The 25,831-nt window shown below is 34.2% G+C and overlaps 1 protein-coding gene across 1 annotated transcript; it reads left to right on the top strand.

The window, feature by feature from the left end:
* Positions 1–1,948: 1,948 nt before the first annotated feature.
* On the top strand, positions 1,949–24,771 carry ODAM (odontogenic, ameloblast associated). Its single transcript, XM_031943534.1, has 9 exons — positions 1,949–1,999; positions 2,093–2,134; positions 3,871–4,053; positions 4,748–4,795; positions 6,546–6,641; positions 11,532–11,603; positions 14,217–14,384; positions 23,191–23,276; positions 24,657–24,771. Exons 1-9 carry the CDS (start codon positions 1,949–1,951, stop codon positions 24,769–24,771), a joined length of 861 nt encoding a protein of 286 aa, XP_031799394.1.
* The last annotated feature ends 1,060 nt before the right edge of the window (positions 24,772–25,831 follow it).

The following is a 25,831-nucleotide window of genomic DNA, read 5'->3' as shown; positions in this document are numbered from 1 at the left end:
AGTGGAGTAAATGCATTTATTTAGAGACAAAAAGCAGACTTTAGTTTGAAATTACTTAAAGAAAAAAATTGTGTCTATTAAGTGTAAGTCAAAAGATTAACAATGCTAAGTCATACATTGAAGCTCAACAGATTGCAATGATCTTTTCTCAGTCCTCATACTTCTTGACCTATTTGCTGCAATGGGTACTACTTACCACCCTCTCCTCTTTGGGATTTTGTGATACTACTATCTCCTCATTCTTCCTATATGCCCACTCCTTTCCTGTCTCCTTGGCTGGCTTATTATCTATATCATGGCCCCTAACTGGGAGTATTCCTTAAGGACCTGTCCTAAACACTTTTCTTTTTTTGTACTCTATACAATTATGCCCTCTCTCCCCTCTCTCTCTCTCTCTCTCTCTCTCTCTCTCTCTCTCTCTCTCTCTCTGTCTCTCTCTCTCTGTCTGTCTTCCTCTTCCTCTCCCTCTTCCTCTCCTTCTCTCTCTCCCTCTCCCTCTCCCCACCTCTTCCCTTCCCTTCCCTTCCACCTAGTAAGTGTTTGAGGCTGAATTTGAACTCAGGTCTTCCTAGCTCCCTTTATCTTTCCTCCTTTCCTTCCTTTTCTCCTCTTTCTTCCTTTCCTTTCTCCTTTCCTTCATTCTTTTTCTTCTTCTTTCTTTTCTCCCTTTTTCCTTTCTTCCAAATTTTATTCCTTCCTTCTGTCTATCATTCTTTTCTTTTTTTCTATCTTTCCTTCCTTCTTTTCATTTTTCCTTCCTTCTTCTCTCCCTTCCTTCCTTCAATTTGTTCACTTAAAGGAATAATATCTTCAAAGATGATATAAATCATATTAAAAATCAAAGTACTTAGAAATTATTTGATCTGTGGAGCAACATGTTAACCCTGAAACTCACCAAATCTACTTATTTTTGCCTGGAATTAATATAGATCTGACTGAATAGCATAATCACACTCCTGGTCAGTGAGGAACGGTCACCAATACTCAGTGAGATTCTCTGACGTTCTTTCCACACAAACCCAGAATAATCACCTAGTTATATCCCTCAGACTAAGCCTAACATTATTTGTATCTGAAAGTTCACTAAGGACCCATCATTTATTTTAAATATATCTTTCCCTATCTAACACCATTTTGGTTAATGTGAAGATCTCCATTTTTCCCAAGATGCCATTTGGGACTTCTATTTTGTTTAACTGTGATGAGTAAATTGAATTCCATTCCTTTTAGAAGTGGGATCACAACAGAGACAAGTCAGAGAGTAATGGTCAGGGCAAAAATCCTATGGGAGATTTTGATGCAAGAGATGAGATAAACTTAATCCCCAGGAGTTCTAAAAGTGATTATTAGCAAAGCCACTGTATAAGACCAGCTGAATCACTGCATGGTGGGACAACAATTGGTCTATCTCTGTTGGAGATATGGATTTAAGTGCAAGAGAAGAGGTTGTATGTACATATATAGCTGGAAGGGGACAAAAAGTGCAGAATTCAGGAAGGTCTGGATTCCTCTTTCCTGGGACGGGAAGTGAGGTAAGATATAAAATCACTGTTTCCATCTAACTTCCCCATGCTAAGTTATTAGGCAAAAGGCAGTGTGGTGTGGTAAAGAACCGGCTGTGCTGTGATGTGAGGAAATCTGAAATCCCAGAAAGACTGGGCTTATACTCTGGCTGTTGTTGTTTGTCCTTCATTCTTGAAGAGGACCCTGACATCAGGGAGATGATTATTATCTGGAATTCCTATTCATCTCGGAAGAAAATTGGTGAATTTGTGTGAAAACATTATGATGAAGAGTAGATTACATGTTCCATGAGGGCAAAGGTTAAATATTGTATATCCTCCAAAACCTATCATAGTATTCTGTATACAGTAGGTATTTAATAATATGCATTCTTTGAACTGAACAGAATGAAATTTCTGCTGTTTTTTAGGATTTTCTCTTGAAAATGAGAACATTAATTTTTCTTGGGTTCCTTGGAGTCACCTTTGCAGCTCCAGTAAGTGTCTTTCAAAATATGACTAATTGAGCTATTTGACCTTAGTAGAGGAATTATTTGTACTTCAAATAAAACATTTTTCTTTCCTTCTAGTTTATCCCACAGCCTCTTTTGTCTGCAAGCAACAGTAATGAGGTCAGTCTCTGGTAGTGTGATATTTTAGTCCTTTCTTATGGCACTATACTAGTTCCCCTTCAGTCCTTTGCCAAACCAACCAAGTTTTTTGTTTTTGTTTTTGTAGTAGGTGGAAAAGTAGAGAGAAATATTGGTCCAGGATTCAGGAAGACGAGTTCAAATCGAGCCTTAGACACTTATAAGTTGTACTTTCCTCAAATATAAAAGTGGGGATAATAACAGTGTTTGGTCATTGTTAGGATCAAAGGAAATGATATTTGTAAAGCAGTTAGTATGATAAATAAATGCTTCTGTTATTAGTGTTGCTACCTTAGAAAAATGTTTAAAATGAAGGGGAATAGAAGTGAGGGTGGGACAGGCAATAAAAAGGAGAATCATTCCTGCTCCATTTATATAAGAAATTTTACAAGGAAAGAATAGGTTTTCTAACATTCAAGAAATATGAAACCTAAGTGATTTATTTTGCATTCCTGGATTTGTTCCTTAAGAAATTTCTAGTTTATTCTCTGCTTTTTTGTTTTTAGCTACTTTGTTTTCACCAATAGATGATACTGTTTTCCTTCCTAAAAGCAGTAAGGAAGATGCTTTGCATAGAGTAAAAGTTTAATAAGCATTTGGTGCTAATTTAATCAATAAATCTTTCCCTGGGAGCAATCTCACACTAAATAAGGGAGATGGAGCATAACAGGGTGTGTGTGTGTGTGTGTCTGTCTGTCTGTCTGTGTCTGTGTGTCTATGTGCCTGTGTGTGTCTGTGTGTATGTGTATGTGTGTCCAGAGGAGAGAAGGGAAATAATGGACAGATGGACAGTATGCATGTTCAGTACATATCTATTTCCTTGTTTCCATCCCTTAGTTTCATGACTATTTTATAAATTACACCTCCAGTGAGAAATTGCCTCAATCCTAAAACAAAATCCTAAAACAAAATTCAATAGACATGATCTACACTGGATTTGTAGCGGCAATTATGTGGTAATCTGTTTTCCAATTTCCTTTCCTTCCTTAAGTTACTGATGGGTCTTAACAATGCCAGGCTCCAGATGCTTCAGCAAAATTTCCAGGTACAGTTATCTATATATATATATATATATAACTACTTTCAAGGAAAGATGCTCACTTACTTTGGTCTCTACCATCCTTTGTTGAAGCCCTTCCTGCTGTACAATTCTGTTTCCTAGGGTCCAGATTAGGGGTCCCAAACTTCTTTAATCCCTTTACCCCTTGACTTAGCAAACCTACCCAGACCAACTATTCACAATGAAAAGAAATACACTATAAAATTTATTATGTAATGCACATAAGAAATGAAATAAATAAATTGAATTCAAGAGGACAATTTAGTTATTTTCCATAACTCCCTAATAAGCTTCTCACATCCCTTGGCGGGGGGAATAAGTGAAGCCCAGTTTAAGAATCCCTCATCTAGATTTTTAAAATGGTAGAAATGATTATTAAAACAATATGGATAAGTTTTCTGAAAACAAATGTACTCTTTCTCATGATCACAGCTGATTCAAATGGATTTTATTCCATATAAATCAGATTTTTAGATGAAATATTTGACTTGTGTAGAAGGTTATATTTAAATTTTTGTTGATGTATAAAGGAAAGCTTTTTTAACAGTATATTAATTTCTGTAACTTAAGAGAAATACCAGTTTTATCTCATTCCCACCCCCACTCCCACCAGGCACCAGCAAATTCACTGATTTTCCCTCTCCCTGGAATTCTACAGCCACGGACTCAGACACCTGGACTTTCCCAGATTTCATGGTTATCCTTAGGTCATTTTGGAGGACTTGTCCCAAACCAGATACCTTTCCCAGGTCAGATTAAGTTGGCTCAGAGAACCCAGGCAATCCAGCAGGAACCTTCCCAGCTGCAGACACTTCAGCAGAACCAGCAGGATTTTTATCAAGTAAGCAAAACTATAAATAGCATGGGGCTATTGAGATTTTGTCCCAGGGTGCCAACATCCAGAGGTTTACACAGTGTATAACCAGTGCCCTAGGTTACCCTCTGTAGAGCCCTGTTCCCATGATACCCCTCTCCTAGAACTCAACTTCTCTTCAAAAACTCAGCAATTAGAGGGGAAAAGCCTGCACTATCCCAATCTATACCTGTAATCTACCAGCCTGAAAACCATAGATGCTGCCATATCTCCCATCTCAAGTGAATGTGCTCTGGAAGTACAGTAATTCCTGTTTTTGACTCTTCAAGGAAGTTTTATTTCGTTGTCACTTCATGAAAAGAGATTCCCCCTTGAGAAAATTAATAGAGCCATATAAAATATGGGTTACCTAGTAGTATTTATCTAGCTAAAATCATTTGAGTTAATGGATGTCTTTATGTAGTTTATTCCAAATTGGAAAAATTACAATTCATGTCAGCTAATATGTGATTCTAGCTCCAAGCTGGATGAATTAGTAAAGGAATATATATATATATATATATATGTCAAAAGTGGTCAATGAGCAATAAGCATGTAAGCTTAAGCTTGTATTTCCTAAATTTTGAGATAAGACTAGGTTTATCCTTCCCCCAAATGTAGTACTTTGCTCTGGTGTCCCCGGTCTTTTAATTTTAACTCTTTACTCTTGCTCTTTTGACAGATGATACCGTGCTTCTTTTCATATGGATTGCCCCAAGTCTGGGGACAGGTAGGTAAATTAAAATGTGATTACAGTTTGGGGACTAAAAATTCAAATAGTCTCCTTATTACTTCTAGGAAGGAAACTTTTATTAAGCATCTTTTATTTGCTAGACATTGTGCTAAACACTTTACAAATATTATCTCATTTGATCCTTACAACAATCTTGGGAGATAGGTACTACCATTATCTCCATTTTACAGTTGTGGAAACTGAAGCAGATGGAATTTAAGTAACTTACCCAAATCCATTGCTAAGAAATAGCAGAGTTCAGATTTGAATTGAGGTCTTCCTACACCATCTAGCTGCCTGGGCTTTCCAATCTAAGCCAAAACAGCAAAAGCTGTTGCTGTTTTGGGTTAGATTGGAAAGCATTTGTAAAAGTATTTGTAAAATGCTATGCAAATGTTACTAGTAATTGTTATTATTATTATTGCATATTACTACCCTTCATGTACAACCTTGTCCAGTCAGACTGTCTTTGTATTGTTCCTCTTTCTTCCGCTTCTCACTGTGCCTTTTCATTGCTTGCCCCCATTGCCTGAAATGCACTCCTGCCTTACTTCAAGACTACTTAGTTTCCTTCAAAATTCATGTTATTTGCTATCTCCTATAGGAGTTCTTTCCTGTTCCTTCTTCCTAGCTGTTGGTGTCTATATGCAAGTTATCTCGTTATATAAATACATAATAATAATAGCATTTATATAGCAATTTACAAATATTATCTTGAGTCTCACAATAACATTGGAAGGTAGGCGTGATTATTATCTTCTTTTTACAGATAAGGAAACTGAGGCACAGAGAGGTGAAGTGGCTTTTCCAGGATCATATAACTAATCAGTATCTGAAACTAGATTTGAACTCAGGTCTTCTTGACTCCAGGTCCAATGCTCTTTGCAGTATATCATCTACATGTTTGGATATATGTACTAATTTCCTCTGGCTAAATTGAAAATTCTTTGAAGGCAGGACTAGTTTTTTTTTGTTGTTTGTTTTTCCAGTGACTTGTGCATAAAGGGTGCTTAATAAATGCATGTAGATTTGTTGATAGAAAACATCCAAGCAAGCAGGAAGGTAATGCTTCCTCCGGGCCTATATGTCATCCTTTCCCACAAAGCCTCAGAGAACATTATATCATCAGTAGAACCATTTTCCAACAAGTGGACTTAGTCTGGTAAAGGAAACTTAACCTCAAGAAAATTAAATAGTCCCACCCTGCAACCACCACCAGCAGCACCTCATTCCAATAAAATTAAATGGCTGAATCAGAGTGAAATTTGTAGCTCTTACCTCTGAAGCTCTCTCCCTTCCTCTAACCATAAATCTTCTACCTTTCCAGATCAGGGGTTGTCTTTGACTTTATACTCAAGTATTGACTATTTTGTCAATACTTGAGGATTCATTGAGCTGCTTTCCATGCTGTTGACTTTATTATAGGAGATATGGAATGTTAGACTATTGGAGCTGGCAGGGCTCTTAATGGTTACCTGAACCAACTCCCTCATTTTTAAAGAGGAGGCAACTGAGGCACAGAGACATGATATCCTTGCTCAGAATGCAAGTAAGCTAATGGCCCAGTCTCCTCTAGTATAGTCTGACCCTCTCTTGAGGTTTTTGGTTTAATCATCTTTCTCTTGCAACTCACCAGCTCTGCCTACAAAATCCCTAAAGTGTATCTTTACAAATATTTTGCTATCAAAAGATTATGTTTGGATTTATTAATCTTCTAATTAGAATGTGTTTGTTCTCTTCCAACTAGATGGTTCAATACTATCCAATTTGTGTGTATGGACCACAGGATCTGCCACCTCAGTTCTTCCCTCTACAAGCAGAACAGCCACAACCACAGGAGCAGGTATTGCAGCCAGTGTCTTTTTTATTCTGAATACTCCCATTTGGAACCAGAGTATACAGTGAGAGCCTAGTGGAATGGCTTACCCATCTCTTGATTTAAAACTTAACAATAGAAAAAGACGTGGCAGTATTGTTAGGCAACTGGACCTGTATTTTTATTCTTCCTTACACATTTACTAAATGTGTGATCTTGAGCAAGTTTCCTCATTTGTAAAATGAAGAAGCTGGACTCACTGGCTTTTGAGATCCCTATAAAGCTAAGGGAACCAGAACTGTCAACTATTCCATTATTTGGATAGGTCTAGTGGAGAAGGGTCCCAGAGATGTACCATGAATGTGGATGATGTTTAGAAGGGACATCTCAAATCAATATTCTAAATAGGTTATCCTTGCATATGTTAGATTCCCAACATCCTCTTACTGAGTCAATGGTAATTTTTTCTTTTAACTTGGTGAGAGCTAATCTCTGTATACAACCTTCCTAAGTAGTAAGATCCTTTTAGGCCAACTTTATGAAACACTTTAAAAATCTCTGACTCTCCTAATTAGAACTAAGAACAGGGAATAATTGGAATCATTACCATTGTGCTGTAAAGAAAAAACATCTCTCCAGATTCTTTTCTCTCCTCATATACCTATATATCTTATACATAAAATATATTGTCGAAGGAAAGAAAACTAGATTACGTGCTTCCAAAATGTTCTATCTACTCTGAGCTAGTGATTGTAACTAGAAGAAGTAATTTCTTTCATATTAGTCTTTGTTGTCATACCTACCAATAGTCTTCAAAACCCCCACCCAATTAGGAGAATTTACTTCTGATTAAAACTAAATAGAATCTATTCAAGGTGAATTCCAGCCCTAAAACATAAGGTCCACCTTTGAAACCCCCATTTTTCAAATTGTTCAAATGGTCCGGGTAGAGATGGATTCCTCTCACCAGATACCTGAAGACGGTGACTCTCCTGATCAAACCAGTTTCGCAGTAGGAAGAGCTGAAGGCTTTCAGTTCACTTCTTGGTCTGCTCCATCATTAATTTTTCATCAATTAGAGTTGATTTCACCTGTCAGGGGTACCCACTTTTTCAAATGTATAAAGCATCCAATCATCTCCATGGTTGGTTTTTTTGATTACCCAGATATACCACTGATCACTAATTTATTAATTACTTTAGCCCAATTAATATATTGATCTTAATTACCTAGAACAGACTTTAAATCACAATTATAGTATTTTTTTTAAAAACTCACTACCTAGAAGTAAGAACTTTATTTTAAATAAGTATGTAATACCTAGAAATTTGACATAGAAAATTCATATTGATTAATTAAGCATTTATTAAGAATCTCATGTTCCAGGCACTCTTTGAGGCTACAAAGACAAAAAAAGAAAAGAATTTCTAACCTCAGTGAGCTTCTATTCCTTTGTATTTGCTCAATTCTGTATAATAGCAGGGATTGCTGAGGAGATATAGGATAGTTCTTTGTCCTCATGCTGTATGTATGTATGTATGCACATATGTATATACATACATGTTTGTGTGTATTTATGTAGGCAGATGTATATAATTTATAGGAAGAAAATAGAACACTTAAGCATAGAACTCCTGTCTCCGTCCTGTATCTCTGCGTATCCAAGGAGTACTGTACTCCCTCTTCACCTTCACTTCTTAGAATCCTTAGTCTCCAAAACTCATTTCAAAATGTTACCTCTTATATGAGATCTTTCTTGATGCCCCCCCAAACACCTTGCACTGATTATATTTGGAGGTAAGGCAGCATGGCATAGCATACAGAATGCTGACCTCAGAAGCCAGTAGGTCTTGAGTTCAACTTCTCCCAATGACTCATACTGGACATATATGGGTCACATCACTTAAACTGAGTAGTACTTTAGGAAACTTTCTAAGGTACTAAATTGTATCAAATGTGCCAAACTGTATTGATAGAGGGACTTTTACACTTGGAAGTTCCCTATACCAATAAAAGCCCACGCCAGTCCCTATCCCAATATTTTGTATATATTTATAAATGTACTTCTCATAGACTATAAACTGCTTAAGGACAGGACAGGAGTAATTTATGTCTTTTTATTCTCAATGCCTGGCATACAGTAGGTGCTTAATAAATGCTTGTTGATTTTAAGACACAGATAAGAATAGCAAAATAACTAAAAAGTAGTAAATTAAATAAGCAAAACAATTATGTCATATTTGCTGTATCAGAAAGTGTTACATGAGGCTTCAGGGAAATAGCTCTTATCAACTAAAGAGTACAAAAAAAGCTTTCGGGAAGGGATTGCCTTTTCAAATATCAGTAAAGAGAATTAACCAAGTGAAATGGAAAGGGAAAAGAGAAAATTCCAAATAAAGGGTACAAGGGTGAGCAAAGGATAAATAACATAGCAGATGGGGCAGATTAGTTGAGTACAGCTGCAGAATCCAGAACATGAACAGGACTAATAAGGATAGAAAGGGAATAGTGGCACCAAATTGTAGAGGTCTGAAATTTACTTTGAAACATATGTGACCAGATCTAGATATAGTTAAAGTTGAATGTGTGATGTCTGAGGGACCCCTACATATGCATAAGAAATATTGTTTTGCTAGGGTTGGTGCATGATTTGATTGGAAGGATAGCTAGATGGCACTATAATGGATAGTGCACCAGTGTCAGAAAGGCATCTTCCTGTGTTCAATTCTGGCCTCAAATACTTGCTAGCTGGGTGACCCTGAGCAAGTCACTTAAACTCTGCCTTCCTCAATTTTTTCATCTGTAAAATGATCTAAAGAAGGAGATGACTAACCAATCAAGTATCTTTGCCAAGAAAACAACAAATGTGGTCACAGAAGTCAGATATGACTGAACAACAAAGTGCATGAATTGTCAGAGAGAGAAAGTGAAGGATTGTCTTGAAGGATACATTCAACTTTCACTGCACGTAGATTTATCACATTTTTGTTTAAGAGATTTCAATGGTTCCCTATTAGCTACCAAGGAAGACTTATTATCATGAGGTCCAGTGGGGGAAATGAGGGCTGGTACTTAACTGGTGACAATGTTACTAACAATGAAGGAATGGATCTAGGAGATATTTCAGAGATAGAATCAATAAGACTTACTCATTGTTTTGATCTAACATATGAGGAAGAGAAAAAAGACAGAGAGACCCAAAATTTTAAACCTAGGAGATAGGTTAGATAGTAAAGGGTTATGCTAGAAACAGAAATGAAGAAGTGAAAAAGAAAGAATGAGCTTAGGGAGGAATAAAATATGCTTTAAAATCCATTTTAATATTTGTGCAAAAGTTGAATAAAGCAAAATTAATGAATCTCTCAAAACTGACAGATTCCATCTTATACTGAATTTGGATGCATTACTCAACAAGCAGGACCTGTAAGTGTAAATACATTTTTATTTCAATAAGGCAATTTTTGGTGGTGATTGCTCCATATTCTAGTAATTTAATTAGTATATTAATCTCAAAAATAATATTTCTTTATTGCTGGGTACAAATCCAGTTTGTGACTTGGCTCCAAAGCCAATATTTAATTGGTTCCTAGCCTCTCTCATTGTGTATCTGTGGTATAGTTCTGATTTTGTGGAATAAGACTAATGCTTCAGATATGAGTTAAGAAACAAATATAATTGTTGGCTTTTAAGCATGAAGCCTGAGTGGAGTCAAGTGAGTCACAAATTCAAAGAACAACTTCTCAGATTACGAGTAGAGTCTTTGAAGAGCCTCTGAAGTCTCCCATCTTTTTACAGTTCAGGCTTTTCAACAGCTTCTAGGAAAAATACATATAGGTAGTTGGCATTTCCTGTAACCTGGGAAATGACAACAGTTTTCTTGTTTTAATAAGGCCTATGATTAATTATTATTAATTAAATATTAAGGCATAATTACTGCTATTGTAATTCTCCATCTTTCACAAAACAGGCTGAACCTTTGCTAATTTCAGAGGCAGATAACAATAGAAAATCAACTTCCATTGCCCTGAAGGCCAATATTATGGCTGGAATTTTGTCCTATTCATCAATCAATAAATATTTATTAAGTGCCTACTATGTGCCAGACACTGTGCTAAGCACTGGGGACACAAAAAGAAGCAAAAGACAGTTTGGGGGTAGGAAATTTGGAGAGTGCCAAAAAAACTGTCCTAGGACATAATTCCTTTTGTAATTACCTACTTAATGCTAGCCTTTGGCTGCTTAATCTAGATGCAAAAATAGTTAGAACTTCAATAAAGTCCCCCTCTTAAAAAACAAAAAACCTTTCCCAGTTTAGCCATGTCTGGAAATAGATTCCTCACTTCCTCAAAGTGTACTCAAATTCTACTAAAACAGTCCATTTCATTATTCCTAATGGCAAAGTAATATTTCATTCCATTCCATTCATATACTACAATGTGTTTAGCTACTTATCAGTAGGAGAACACTACCTTAGTTTGGACCTATCCAGGTCCTCTTTCAAGGAATCTTTGTTTCTTTTTTGCTTTTTCTTGGCATTACACAAGCATTACACCAAAACTTCTTATCAGCGACCCATTCTCTGGGTCTGTTTCTTAACATTCTGTGCTAGAGGTTCAGGGGAATCTCAAGAAGTAGAAACAAAGTCTTGAAATTCTCCTTGATATAACCAATGGAAAAACTTCCAGTAAATTTACTTTCAACTATAAATAGATATTTTGCAAAGCCAAAGATTTCATTGATTTTGGGATTTAGGGCAAATATTTTGGGAGGAAAAGGCAGAGGATTTAAATTACCTAGGATGGCAAGGTCTTAATGGTAAGAAGGTCATTTTTATGTTTAAACACCAATATGTTAAATATAATTATCTTTAGAATCAATATCTCAATGATATCTAATCAAGTTCCTATGATTCTTCAGGTATCACCTGGAGGACAACAGCAGATGAATTTTGATCTGTTAAGAGGGGACATTCCTGAAAGTCCTGGGATGGTAAGGATGTTCAGAGAATTTTTCTAGTTTGAAAGTCACATGCCATATTACATGATTATTTAAAGGTAACAATAAAAATAATCTGTATTTATGTAGTGCTTTAAGGTTTTCAAAGTACTATCCTCACCCCAACACTGTGAAGTCTATGGAATACATATACTTTTGTAGATGAGGAAATGGAGGTTCACAGAGATGATATAATTTCCCTAATATCACAAAAAGAGGAAGGAAGGAAGGAAAGAAAGAAGGAAGGAAGGGAGAAAAGGAGGGAAGATGTAAACATTTGTCAAACATCTACTATGTGCCATATACTTTACAAATATTATCTCATTTGATCCTCACAATCCTTTGAGTAAGCATGGTTATTACCCCTATTTTATTGTGGAAGAAACTGAAGTAGACAAAAGTTAAGTGACTTGCTCAGAGTTATACAGCTAGGAAGTGTCTGAGGTCAAATTTGAATAAGTCTTCCTGACTCCAGGCTCAGTGCTTTATGTACTATGTCATATTTAGGTGGCACCATAATACACAGGCCACAGAGCCTGGAGTCAGGAAGACATGAGTTCAAATCTAGCCTATATCCACTTATTAGATATGTGACCCTGAACAAGTTACTTCATCTGTTTGCCTCAGTTTCCTTAACTATAAAATGGAGATAATAATAACATCTACATCCCAAGGTGGTATTGGTGATCAAATGATATAATAAATGCAAAACACTTAGCACAATGCCTGGCATGTAGTAAGCACCATATAAATGTCAGTAAGCACTATATAAATAAGTCAGTTATTTTCATAAATTGACTTCAGCAATATTGTAATTTTTATTATATTAGCATGGCTAAGCTATAAGCACTACATACTTCTTTAGTTATTTAAGTTGTTATTTATTTCCTTGATGAACATTTTATAATTTTATTCTAAGAGAATGCATTTTAATGAATTAATTATGAGATATTTCATGTATTTTGTAGTTACTTTGAATGGGAATCTTTTTTTCTATTCTTTACTTCTAGGTTTTGTTATTGCTATGTAGAAGTACTTTTTATATTAGTGGATTTATTTTATACCCTAACTTCAGTGAAGCTATTAAATTATCTCCATGAATTTCTTTGCAGTACTGATTCTATAGGCTTTTTCTAAGTAAAAGATCACACCAACAGTAGATCATTCTGGCTAATTATATTAGTTTAATTCTAGATATTATTACACGATCTATTCTGATGCCTAACTTTTCTATTAAAAAAACATAGAATTTTGATAATTTTTATTTTGTAATTTAGATTGATATGTGGTAGATATTTCTTCCTTCCTGTTTTTTATTTTTCATTCTTTTGAGAGGATTTTTGACCTGTTGTTCCTCCAAATGAAATTTGTTATTGTTTTCTCCTTGCTCTATATTGAATCTTTTAAATATATATCTTTACCATTTTTGCTAACATTTTACTTGAAATTTTTGCATAAATATGTATTAGGGAAGTTGGCCTTTTCTTTTTATGCTTTATCTCTCCCTGGTTTGGATGTCAAGATTATGGTTTCATAGAACAAATCTGGTAGAATCTCTTCTTTTTTTATTTTTGCCAACAATTTGTATAATATTGGAATTAATTATCCTTTGAATGTTTAGTAGGAATCCACCTGGTCATGGTCACACACACACACACACACACACACACACACACACCCCTAGCCCTTTGGAAGTTTCTTTTATGCAGGGTTCAATTTCTTTTTCTTAGTTTGAGGTATTTAAATTTTCTATTTCTTATTCTCTTCACCTATCCATTTTATATTTTTGTAAATATTAACCCATTTTATTTAAAATATCAGTTTTGTTATCTTAAAATTGGATAAAATAGTCTTTAAAATCTTAAAATCTTCATTTTTGTGAATCATTTTTTCAATTTTTATTTTGGAAATTTGGTTTTTCTCTTTTTAAAAATAAGATTAGCTAACAGTTTATTTTACTAATTAAAAGAATCAGGATTTTATCTTATTTTTCCTTTTGGTGAGGCAATTGGGGTTATGAACTTGCACAAGATCACAAAGCCAAGAAATATTAAATGTCTGAAACTAGATTTAACTCAAGTCCTCTTGACTCCAAGGCCAGTACTTTATCCATTGTGCCATATAAATGCTCCAAAACTTTAAAAATTTAAAATAACTTTTTTTCATTTTCAATTTTGTCAGTTTCATTTTTAATTTTCAGAGTTTTTATTTTTCTTTAATGAAGTTTTATTTATTTCTGTATGCCTGATTGATTAATATGTTCCTTCTCTTTTGTTGATGAAAGTGTTTAAGAGATAAATTTCTACAAGACTGCTTTGTGTGCATCACAAAATTATTTTGTTTCCCTGTCATTGTAATTAAACTATGATTGTTTCTGTGATTTGTGCAGGGAATTTTTAAGAACAGACTTTGGTCATGTTTCTATTCATATACAAGGCAACAGATGGTACATATGCATATGCAAAATTTTGTCTATATCCTTAGGAGTTGAGGTGTACATTGTTATGTATTCTCATGAAGGCAATTTATTCCACTTTTGTATCCCTTCCAGTTTTAGCCCTTATGGCATTATTCTCTACTTGCTATTCTAACTGTTACTCTCTTTAGCCAATAGAGAATATTCTGCCATATCCCCAAAGAGACATAGTGAACCTTGGATATCCCAATGCTGGAATTTTCATGCCTTCCCATACTTCTAAACATCAAACAGCCAATATTTTGGCTCCTGCTACAGATACAGACAATATCATTCCTGTGGAACTCATGGAAGAAAAGGTAAATGAATCAAAGATTTTTTTTCTCAAATCAGAAATTAAATTTCTGCTGTTGATTGTAAAGAGAAAAGAAAAGTAAAACATGGGTCTTGGTCAGGATCATTTGTGTATAGTAAATAAAGATTTACTGAGGACTGGAAAAGTTGATATTCATTTCTGTTAATAAACTAGTTAAAACAGTATCTAGTCAGAATTCAAACATTGCTTACAATGAATGCTTTTCTATCATCAGATCAATCCTGACATGCTGAAGGAATCATAAAGAACTCTCTTCTTATGGAACAAAGTTATTTTGAAGAAAGGTAAAAAAGCTAAAAAAAAATGAATTTTCCCCTAAACTATGTACATTGAATCTCACAAGTCAAAAGAAACATAAAAACTCAATGAAAGCATCAGTGAGGTGAAGTATTTTTGCCAAAACAATTGTGGGAAATGAATTAATGGCCAAAAGCTTTAAGTTCTGTAGGCAGCTACATAGCTGCCTACAGTGCAGTGCATAGTGAATAGAGCACTGGCCTGGAGTGACAAGTACCTGAGTTCACTCTTGATCTTACACATTTACTAGCTGCATGACCTTGGGCAAATCACTTAAAATCAATTGCCTCCAAAAAAAAAAAAAAGACTCTAACTTTTGGCTACCAACATGCTCCTTGATGAAAATCACCATATTCTTAGTAAAACATCTCTTTATATAATTAGTAGCAATTTGATATGTTACAGGTAGCAAGATGGTTTTCATATTCTATTCATTCCAAAGGGGAAAGAGAATGGTTCACATGTTACTTCACAAAATTATTTCTTTCTATATTTAATATTTATGACTATTCAGAATACAGGTCCCCAAGTATACATAAAAAGGAATGTATAAATTTAACATGAATTAAGACAAAATTTATCTCAGGCTAAAATCATGAAAATTACTGTCATAATCAGTCTCCTTACTAAAAATCATGAGGTAATAGATTTAGATTGGGAAAGAACTTTGGAGCCCATTTAGTAATGGGAATTCCCTTGTTTTTACAGAAAAAGAAACTGAGACCAGAAGAGGGATAATGATTTGTCCAAAGTCATACAATTAGTAAGTGATAAAACTTTCAGTTGAAATCTAGGCCTCTCTCTCCCAACTCAGTACTCTTCTTATTCTATCCAGGAATTTTTTTTCTCAATAAAATGAAAGTTGAGTTAGATAGTTTCAAGTCTGAAAGTGACAGACAGAGTATTGGGTCTGGAGTCAGAAACACCTGAAAACTTAGTCTCAAACTAGCTGTGTGACTTTGAGCAAGTCACAACCACTGTTTGTGGGTATTACTTACCATTACCTTTGTAATATACCATTGTACCTACCATTGTATAATGGGATAATAATAATACCCACCTCCCAAGGTTATAATGAAGGTAAAATGAGATGAATGTGTAAAGTGCTTGGCCCAATGCCTGGCACATAGATACTAGTTGTTATTATTATTATTTCCAATTCTAAAATGATGTGATTTTTAAGAAAATGCTTTTTCTATGGACTGGTCCGTGGTTATTCCTAACACTTTCCTAACATAACACTTTCGATTCCTTGAGAGTATGTATATCTCTTTATTTATCTATCTTCACAGATACAGAGAAATGTATATTTCTATATTTCTTCATTCGAATGAATTTTATTATTTTGTCTATTTCTATAAAATATCTCCCTTGCAATTTGTGTAGTACTAAATAGCCTATGCACATAGCACTAAGTCTATAAATTATATATAGTAAACTATATATACATACATATATAAATTAGATATAGTCTAAAATCTATAAACTAATTTAATTAGTATTTTTATTTTTATTTTATAAACTTGATTCTGCCATAACACTAAATCTTTTGCAGTTGTTTAGTCATTTCTTGTTTAATCTAAGAAGCTATTTATAATTGTACCTATATACATCTTGAGTGTTCCTTAAATGATTGAATCCAAATTGTTCTATGCATTTTACAATTATTTTCAACAGAAACTCCTCTATTATTTTTATCTAGATTTTTAAATTCCTATTTAGAACTCAATTGATTTTTATGGGTTAATTTTTGTATCTTATTGAAACTATTAATTATTTCAATTCATTAGTTTGATAATTCTCTTGGATGTTCCAGGAATAGTTATGTCTATTCTTTGACTATAATTAGATATTTAATTTATTTCTATTATTTTATTGTTATGATTGATATTTTTAAAACTATGTTAAATGTCATGGGGGAAAGGGGAATATCCTTGCTTTACTCATGTATTTATTAAGAATGTTTCTAATGCTTCTCCTTTGTGTATACACACAAACATATATGTATACACATACATGGTATGTCAATATCCACACATAATATACAGTATACATGTTATACATACATGTATGCATTTTAAAGGTTCATTTACATCTCTTCTTTTGCCTGATCTTTTTAGCATGTACCTTGGCAAAGGATTCTTCTGCATCTATTATGTACTTATTTTGTATATAGTTTTATTTTAATTACTGATGTGCTATCCCTCCCCTCCCTACCATGAGAATATAAAATCTTTGAACATGGGAATTCCTCACCTTTGTCCTTGTGTTTACTAGCATCAACATGGTGCCAAAGTTCAGAATAGGATCCCCCCACATGCTTGTTGACTAACTGGTTGAAAAAAAAGAAGAAAGGAAAACTTGTGTGGCTAACTTAAGTATACAATCCAATTTGCCAATGGAAAAACCATCCACCTAAAATGTTTTTCAAATGACAAAGTTTCTTTTTTCAAAATGCCAAAGCCTAAGGTCACTATTTGCTCATCCCATTTCCATCTCACTTTAACTCTCGTTTTTGTAGCATACATCTGTTCATCACAAGGTAGCATCATTTATTTTAGTTGACATCCTTATCATAATTCTGGATTCAGTAGTAGCTCAGCTTTCATCAGATAATGGATATGTTTGACCTTTAATTTCTTACCTTCCTAAAGGAAACATTTATTAGTGATTTCTGGCATTTTTCATAAAATATAATAAGAAAAATATTTAGCAACCCTTTTCCTCTTTCATTGTATTATTATTGAAAAGAGTCATTCACAAAAATTGATTTCTTTTTCCTATGGGAAGGCAAATTTTTGCCTTGATTTTTCATTTCAATTTTCTCTACCACAAAATCATATTATACAGTTGTGGTCAATAAGACATAAATTTTGGAAAAACCTATGAATAATTAATTCCAGGCATTTTAATGACAATACTATTTCTAGTAATAAATGTGAATTATCTGCTACCAAACTAATAGTACCCTAGTTATTTGTTAACATTATCTTTCTGTGACAATGGTTTATACAACTCTGGATATAACACAGTATCACCAGTTTGGAACAAGTAGAATATAAAAATTAGTCTTCCTTAGCATTCCTAAAAACAAAAGTTCCGTGAGCAGTTAAAAAAAAAAGTTTTCTTGAACTAAATTTCAGATTCTATTAGAATCAGTCATCCCTCTCAGTATCTTATGAAACATTCAGTTTAGTGAAATAATTATCTAAAAGTAACTATGTCATGTCTTTTCTTCACAGCTCCTCCATCAAATCAGGATATGACTCAACAGATGTTATAGATTACTTTGTATTTCAGTTTCCCTCTCTCCAAAAATAATTATCCCTGGCTCACCAAGACAAAAGAAAAATTGAGAACATACTGTCAATGATAATTCTTCAAATAAAAGACTTTCTATGAATATTACATGGCATTACCCAATACTAGAGCCTTATCAAACCAAGACATGTTCAAGACTTTCAACTAGAAGAATAAGAAACATTTCATCATGTGTCTCTATAATGAAGTCTTTTGAAAGAAAATCTACTGTGTATTTATTTTACATGTAATCAAGTTCAAACTTAATTCTACACACATACACTTTCAAAATTTTCTGTATTCCTTACAGAAGTAAAATTATCTTACCATATGTTTCATTTTTAGACTTTTACTTAGATCCTCCATGATTAACACTATTTCATAAATAAAAAAATGAAAGCTGAATATTGGCAATAAAAACTCATTACCACTAAATACTTGTCAAATAATAGAATAAAAGTTCATTTTCTTTTTAAATGGCTTTTTCTGAAAGCATTGTTAAGCCTAAAGATAAACATGAGGCAATATCTTTATTATACTCAACAAGTGCACTGAATATTGAACTAAATACACTAAAGAATCTTCTCAATATTTTTTAAAACTACTCTAAACTTTTCTTTCACTTTTCCCCACACAGATTAATCATTTTAATGCATAGTTCCAATTAAAGCAGGAAATGTATGCAAAATATTTTATAAAAATTAAAGTACTATATAAATGTAAATTGAATTGGTGTTTGTGATATTTTTCTGCTCTTGTTTCTGTGTTCCTCACCATATATCTTTCTCTCTACTCAAAATGAAATTTACATGGAACTTTGAAAACATCACTTGTTGCGTCTACCTACCATAGATCATGGGGAACCTAGTTTTTGGATTGTCATTAGATTTAGACCAACACCTTATAATAAATTCACAATAAGTTCTAAATTAATGTGGCATAAAAATAAAGCCACCTTTCTCTCTGTCTCTCTATCTCTGTCTCTGTCTCTGTTTCTCTCTCTCTCTCTCTCTCACACACACACACACAAAGATACATGAATAGATAGCAACAACACATGGGATATTTTTGTTGATTTATAGGATTTTTCTTTATTGATATAAAATTTCATATAATGTACTTAATAACATCAACAAACATGAACATTTTAATATACAAAAGTCAGAAAAATGTCTACTTTCTGATCCACCTCCCACTATGCAGGATTCACTATAAAATTCACTGTATATTTGCTTAATTCATATTATATAGCATTATGTATAATTCACATTCATTGTTATGACTGTTAGTTGTTTTTCCTTTCAACATATAGAATTATATTATATTTTTGTTCAATTTATTTCATTTATTATTTCATTTCATTAAATTGTCATTTATCCTCTCACCATTCACAAGGTGAAGAAAGAAAAGAATAGGATCCACCAAGTATTCAATCTATTTCAAAGTTTAAAACATATAATAAGCTACTTCCCCCTGTAAAAATTAGAAATTCAGGAAAATAATCTCAAGTAATAGAATCTCAAGAATAAACCCTAACAGTTTATCCTTGGGTTAAATTTCAAGAAGTTATTTAGACAAATAGTCTCCCTGCCTTTTGAAGAATTATCCCAGTGCATATCTTGGAAATTGAGATCTGATATGTAATGTAACCATAGAGTCTACCTCTGAAAGGCGATCCAAAAGCAGAGAAGAAAAAATATATTCTGGGAGCAGCTCCATCAATGAATAGGTAGATAGATAGATAGATAGCTATATAAGCATATATATATATATATATATATATATATATATATATATATATATATAATATGTATATATCTATAAGGATAGATATATACATATTATATATAACTTGCCAGATATCTTGCCAATCAGATCAAAAAGGCTTTCAAAGAAAAGGGATCAATGAAAGAAAACTGACTCTATATATCCACCAGGCTCAGTATTTTATATAAAGAAGAAAACACTCCTTAAGTACCTACTATGTACCAGATTGTGTGTTAAGTATTTTACAAATATTTCATTTGATCCTCATAATATCACTGAGAGATAAGTGCTATTATTCCCATTTTATAGATGAGAAAATCAAGGCAGTCAAAGGAATATGTCAATGTTCACATAGATAATGAGTATCTGAGGCCATATTTGAACCCAGATCTTCATAATTCCGACCCACTATGCCACTGTGACGTATCCATGTCATATAAGGGAGTTGACCTGTAGCATGCAATCCATCACCTGAGCCATACTTGAAGTTTTCCGATCTTGGTAGAACTTGCCAGAGATTGTAGTACTTGGCTCAATCTTTGCAAACTCATTCACCTTTGTGACATAAGGAAGATGAAGGTTTCTTAACATTTTGTGTCACAGTTCTCTTTGACACTCTGGAAAAGCCCATGGACCCCTTCTAAGAATAATGTTTTTTTTAAATAAAGAAAATGAAATGGAAAATAAAGTAATGCTATGAAATAGTTATCAAAATATGTATCTTTTAAAAAGCCAAGCTCAAAGACTTCTGATTAAAAAACCTCTTGTTCTATATATTGCATTAAAATGGTATATCCAAGTGTTTAGTATAAGTTGATTTTAGTTGTGGTATATGAATGTTATGGAATATTATTGTTCTGTAAGAAATGACCAGCAGGATGCTTTTTAGAGAGGTTTGGAGAGACTTACATGAACTGATGCTGAGTGAAATGAGCAGAACCAGGAGATCATTATATACCTCGACAATGATACCGTATGAGTATGTATTCTGATGGAAGTGGATTTCTTCATCAAAGAGAAGATCTAACTCAGTTCCAATTGATCAGTGATGGACAGAAGCAGCTACACCCAAAGAAAGAACACTGGGAAATGTGTGTAAATTGTTTGCATTTTTGTTTTTCTTTTCAGCTTATTTTTACCTTCTGAATCCAATTCTTTCTATGCAACAAGAGAACTGTTTGGTTCTGCACACATATATTGTATCTAGGATATATTATAACACATTTAACATATATAAGTCTGCCTGCCATCTAGGGAAGGGAGTGGAGGGAGGGAGGGGAAAAGTTGGAACAGAAGTGAGGGCAAGGGATAATGTTGTAAAAAATGACCATGCATATGTACTGTCTATAAAAAGTTATTTTAAAAATAAGTTGATTTTAGGAAAGCATTTAAAATCTCATTTCTTTAGGCCACAGGCTTTATCATCAGCTCCTTTCTTGAATTTTATTTCTTGTAAATTTCTCATCATTTCAGTCGCTATTGTGCCTTAACTTTGTGATTTTCTAAGATTATGTGTGTGATTTATTGAATTTATTGACTTTTATCTGAATTTTTAGATTGAATTTTTCTCTAAATGAGAGCCAGCCTGGTGTAGTGGATAGAAAACTGTACCATCAGCCAAGAAGACTTGATTGCAAGTGCTACCTTTGATGCACTTGATCATTGAGCAAATCACTTAACCTTTTAGTGTACAGGAAATTCTCTAAGACTACAAGTTACAATGAAGTTCCTAATCTTTACTAGTAGGAGTTTCTTTATCTGGGAATTCCCTTTGCCCACAAAATCATCCATCCAGTTCCTATTCCTATTCTACTTTCCTTTACAAATAAACCCTAGAAAATATATTGTTAGAGTTTGTAGTGAAGAGTAGTTGAAATTAGAAAGAAAAGGGAAAACTGGGTGCTGCAATTGGTTAACAAGATATGACAGAGATAGAAGGGGAAAAGGTCATTAAGTTCTAAGTACAATAGCTCTTTGAACTTAGGGAATCAAAGAAATTTAGGGATTAATTCAGGTTCAGAAATCCCAACATCTAATTAGAAAATGCAACCATGGGATTGAAAGCACACGTTCATCAAAGTAACTACAACCAGAGTTGCTAGTATTCCAGGTAACTGCCATAAGAAGACCAGGCTTAAAGTCATGGGATGAGTATTTCAAAGGTACCTTGGTTGTACACTTATTTCTAAAGACTATAAGTTCCTGTAAGGTAAAAAACTATTTCATGTTTGTTTATGTATTCCCAGGTCCTAGTGTAATGCCTGCCATAAATACTTAATAACTGAACCTAACACTACTCCCATACATACATATATATATATATTTTTTTTACATTAATCCTATTAAACTATATGTTCCTTGAAATCAGAGACTGTGCAATTTTTGTATTCGTTTCCCCATAACCTAGCACAGTGCTTCTCCCTACCTTGTTAACTTTATGGATTCCTCATTAGTTGGGTATATTTCTGCTTCCTGACTGAATTCCCTCCAAAGAGAAATGTGAACTGGGAACAATATCACTGCTGCTAGAATTCATTGTGTCTAGAGAAATCTATCCCAACTTCTGATTTTCTACAGGTCTGTGGGATTTGGGAGTCCAGCAGCAGGTTCCTAAGGCTGCTAGCCTTGCCATTTGCCCCTTCCCAAAGGTTACATAGATGCCTTGGTAGAGATACTACATATGTATTTAATAATAAATACAAGAAGTGCCCAGTAAAATCCATTTAGGGCATGACATCTTCTGACCTTTTTAACTTCCGTGAATTTCTCAAGGAAAGCCCTGTTATAACAGGAAAGGGGTCCACCCCTCTCTAAATCCCAGAACTGACAACTACAACTTAAATTTCAACCACAAAGGTCAATTATGAAAAGCTGTTTAAACTGGAAAGCTGCTTTTTAATTTTTTTTTTTTTACCCTTGGGTAAATAACACACTTATCCTTACTTAGCCTTTACATTAGTATCTATAAAGGGAAATTGTTCCTGACAACTCTATCAGAGTTATTTGAAGGAAAAACAAGCATATAGGTAAGTGGAGAAACAGAGAAACATTTATTCACTCATTCAGTGATTTTGTATTTGATGAGCACCTACAATATACACATATATATATATATATATTATAGGCCATGGAACCAATGGAGATAATCTATTTAATTTTTAAAAGCTGACAAAGTTACAAAAGGATTTTAAAAAATCTGAATCACTTTTACAGACATAAAAGACAGGGAATAAAGGGAAAACAGTGAGATATAATAGCAGGGGCTGGTATTAGTTCATATTTTCATATGCCATCTATAACATAAGAATATAAAATCTGCTGGATTTTTAAAAGATTTCAGTGCAGGATTATAATTTCATAAATGTAAAGAATTCCTGTCATTAAAAACTCCTATTGATGAACTCAATAATTTTTCTGTAATTTAGTTGTTTGAGGGACTGAGAGATTGTGACTTCCCAAGAGTTTACACTAGTGGTTTCCAAAATTCCATTGGGCTGTGGCAAAATCCCAAGTAAATAAGGAAATGATCCCAAACTTTAATCATTCTGAAGGTGGAAAAATCTGTCTCAATGACAGTTAATTAAAGGAGAGCTAATCTCCAAAATACCTCCTTTTTTAGCCATTGTCACCCAGGACTCTCCCATTGTGCCTGTTCGCACAATTGGTGCTCTATTTTCCAAAATCTTGTCTCTGTACTTTTAGAAGTTGGCCCTAAATTATAACCTAGCCAGGACCATTAGCAGCAGCTGAGCAAGCAAAAACTCGCTACAGCATATCCACATGGCTCTAGCAAGCTTTCCTGAGTGAGCTCTGGGTTCCCAGACAGTGGTATGTACCTAAGAGTCCCACCCTAGCTCCAAACAATTTTGTTTTCAATACAGATAGAGTGAGTCACACAGGATCAGTAGGCTTAAGTTATTTGTGATCTACATGGCAGATCTCACTGTATTATCTCTCCTTCCACCCACCCTCCCCCAAATCTCCTCTTCCAACCTTCCCTATTTCTACTGAGGATAATACCATCTTGCAACTGGTCAGTTAAATCCCTCAGTATTATTCTAAACTTCTCTCTGAGAGGTGTGTAGTGATATCTCAGAATTGTATTTAACTTATTCTGGATGTTTCAAAGAGTCATTAGCTTCCATTTGATCAATTCTAATTTTTAAGAAATTTTCTTTTATTAGCTTTTGTGCCTCCTTTTCCATTCAACTAATTCTACTTTTTAAAAAGTTGTTTTCTTCAGTTAATTTTTTTTTACATTTGGCCAAATGTAATTTTCTTTTACTGAGGCAATTGGGGTTAAGTGACTCATCCAGGGTCACATAGCTTGGCAATGTTAAGTGTCTGAGGCCAGACTTGAAGTCAGATCCTCCTAACTTCAGAGCTGGTGCTCTATCTACTGTACCATCTAGCTTCTCTTGGCCAATTGTATTTCTTAAGGAATCATTTTCTTCGGTCAATTTTTGTCTTTCCTTTTCCAAGCTGCTGACTGTCTCTTGCATACTTCTCATCCCCCCCCCCAATTTTTCTTCTTTTATTTGACTTTTAAAATCCTTTTTTGAATTCTTTCAAGAAAGTTTTTTGAACTTGAGACCAATTTAAATACTCCTTTGAACTCTGAAAGGGGCTTTTTGTCCTTTTCTGAGTTGATATTTTGATTTTCCCTATAACTATATCGTAGCTTTTTGTGATCAATGTTCTTTTATGGTTCTTGCTCAATTTTTTAGCCTATTTTGTTTCTTTTAAAGTTGAATTCTGCTCCTGGGGTACAGGGAACACTGTCCCAAGCTTTTTGTGCCAGGGTCTTGGGTCACTGGCCTTGAGCACCAGGGTCTTAGGCACTGGCAGCTTGCTCACTGAACGGGGGAAACTGTTTTTGCCTGATTTTCAGCTTTGGAAATTTGCCTTCTGCTTTTGAGCTAGAGGCTCCACCATTGTTCTACTATGTAGCTAGCTTATTGAGTCAGGACAAAGGTGCCTTGGATGCTGATCGATGCTGTGGCTAAAAGCCTCCTGCTGATGTACCATCTGTTGTGGATGATACTTCCCTTTTTACATAAACGAAGCAGCCCTTTCCTAAAGTCTTCTTAAGCTATCTTAAGCTGAAAAAGTGTTTCACTGGCTTTTTGTAGGTTCTGTCACTCCAGAATCTGTTTGGAGGCTTGATCTAACATAGTTTCTGAGGGAAACTAGGTAACTTCCTGGATTTTGTCTGCCATTTTGGTACACTCAGCTGCCAATTCAAGCATAGTCCCTGACCTCATGGAGTTTGTAACCTAACATCATCCTTTTGGTATATTTCCAAAGTCTAATGATTGAGCTCCCTAGGGGAATAATCATCTACCACAGCTCCATGAGGATTGACTAAAGGTATTTTGGGAGCATAGAAATACAGGTGGTGCAGAGAGAGGAGAAACTATTCAAGAGAACAATTGGACCTTGTAGACAGATGAAGTATCAGGCACCAAGGAGAGCATCCCCTGAAGTGACATATAAATGAGACATTCTGAACATTCCCCTAGCTGACATCTCCCTTACTGCTCTTCCCTTCCCTCCATTTGCAAGTGGAGTTTTTTCCCTTAAGAGTTGCCTTTGTTGTTAAAGAATTTTTCACTGTGTGAGATGGCTTTCTGTTTGTTTGTTATTGCTGTTGTTAATATTTTGAAGTATTTACATGAAGAATTTGTTCTCCCTTATTTTTCTGAGAATAAGTATAAATGGTCTGAGGGAGGGTATCACTAAAGAGAATTTATATTTCAGAGACTAAATAAACTAGGACCTCACTCTTGATATGATGGTCAAGATGTATTTTGGGAGCTTTTATTTTATATGGTTAATAGCTAAACTCCAAAGGCAAAATTGGAATGAATTTGAAGCTTCTTTCTGCCCCTGAGACTATGAGCCGATTTTAAAAATACAATTAACAATAAAATTAATTTTAATTAATAATAAAAACTATTTTATTGGTTGTAATTATCCAGTGTGTTTCTATGTTTGATGGACACCTAAACATAACCATTTCCCCTCTCACATCTCTCCAGAGGCAGAAGAAAAGAGTAAATGTTT

This window comes from Sarcophilus harrisii, chromosome 6, assembly GCF_902635505.1.
Source record: "Sarcophilus harrisii chromosome 6, mSarHar1.11, whole genome shotgun sequence".
NCBI classification, from domain to species: Eukaryota; Metazoa; Chordata; class Mammalia; order Dasyuromorphia; family Dasyuridae; genus Sarcophilus; species Sarcophilus harrisii.
This window is presented reverse-complemented; position numbering and strand designations above follow the sequence as displayed.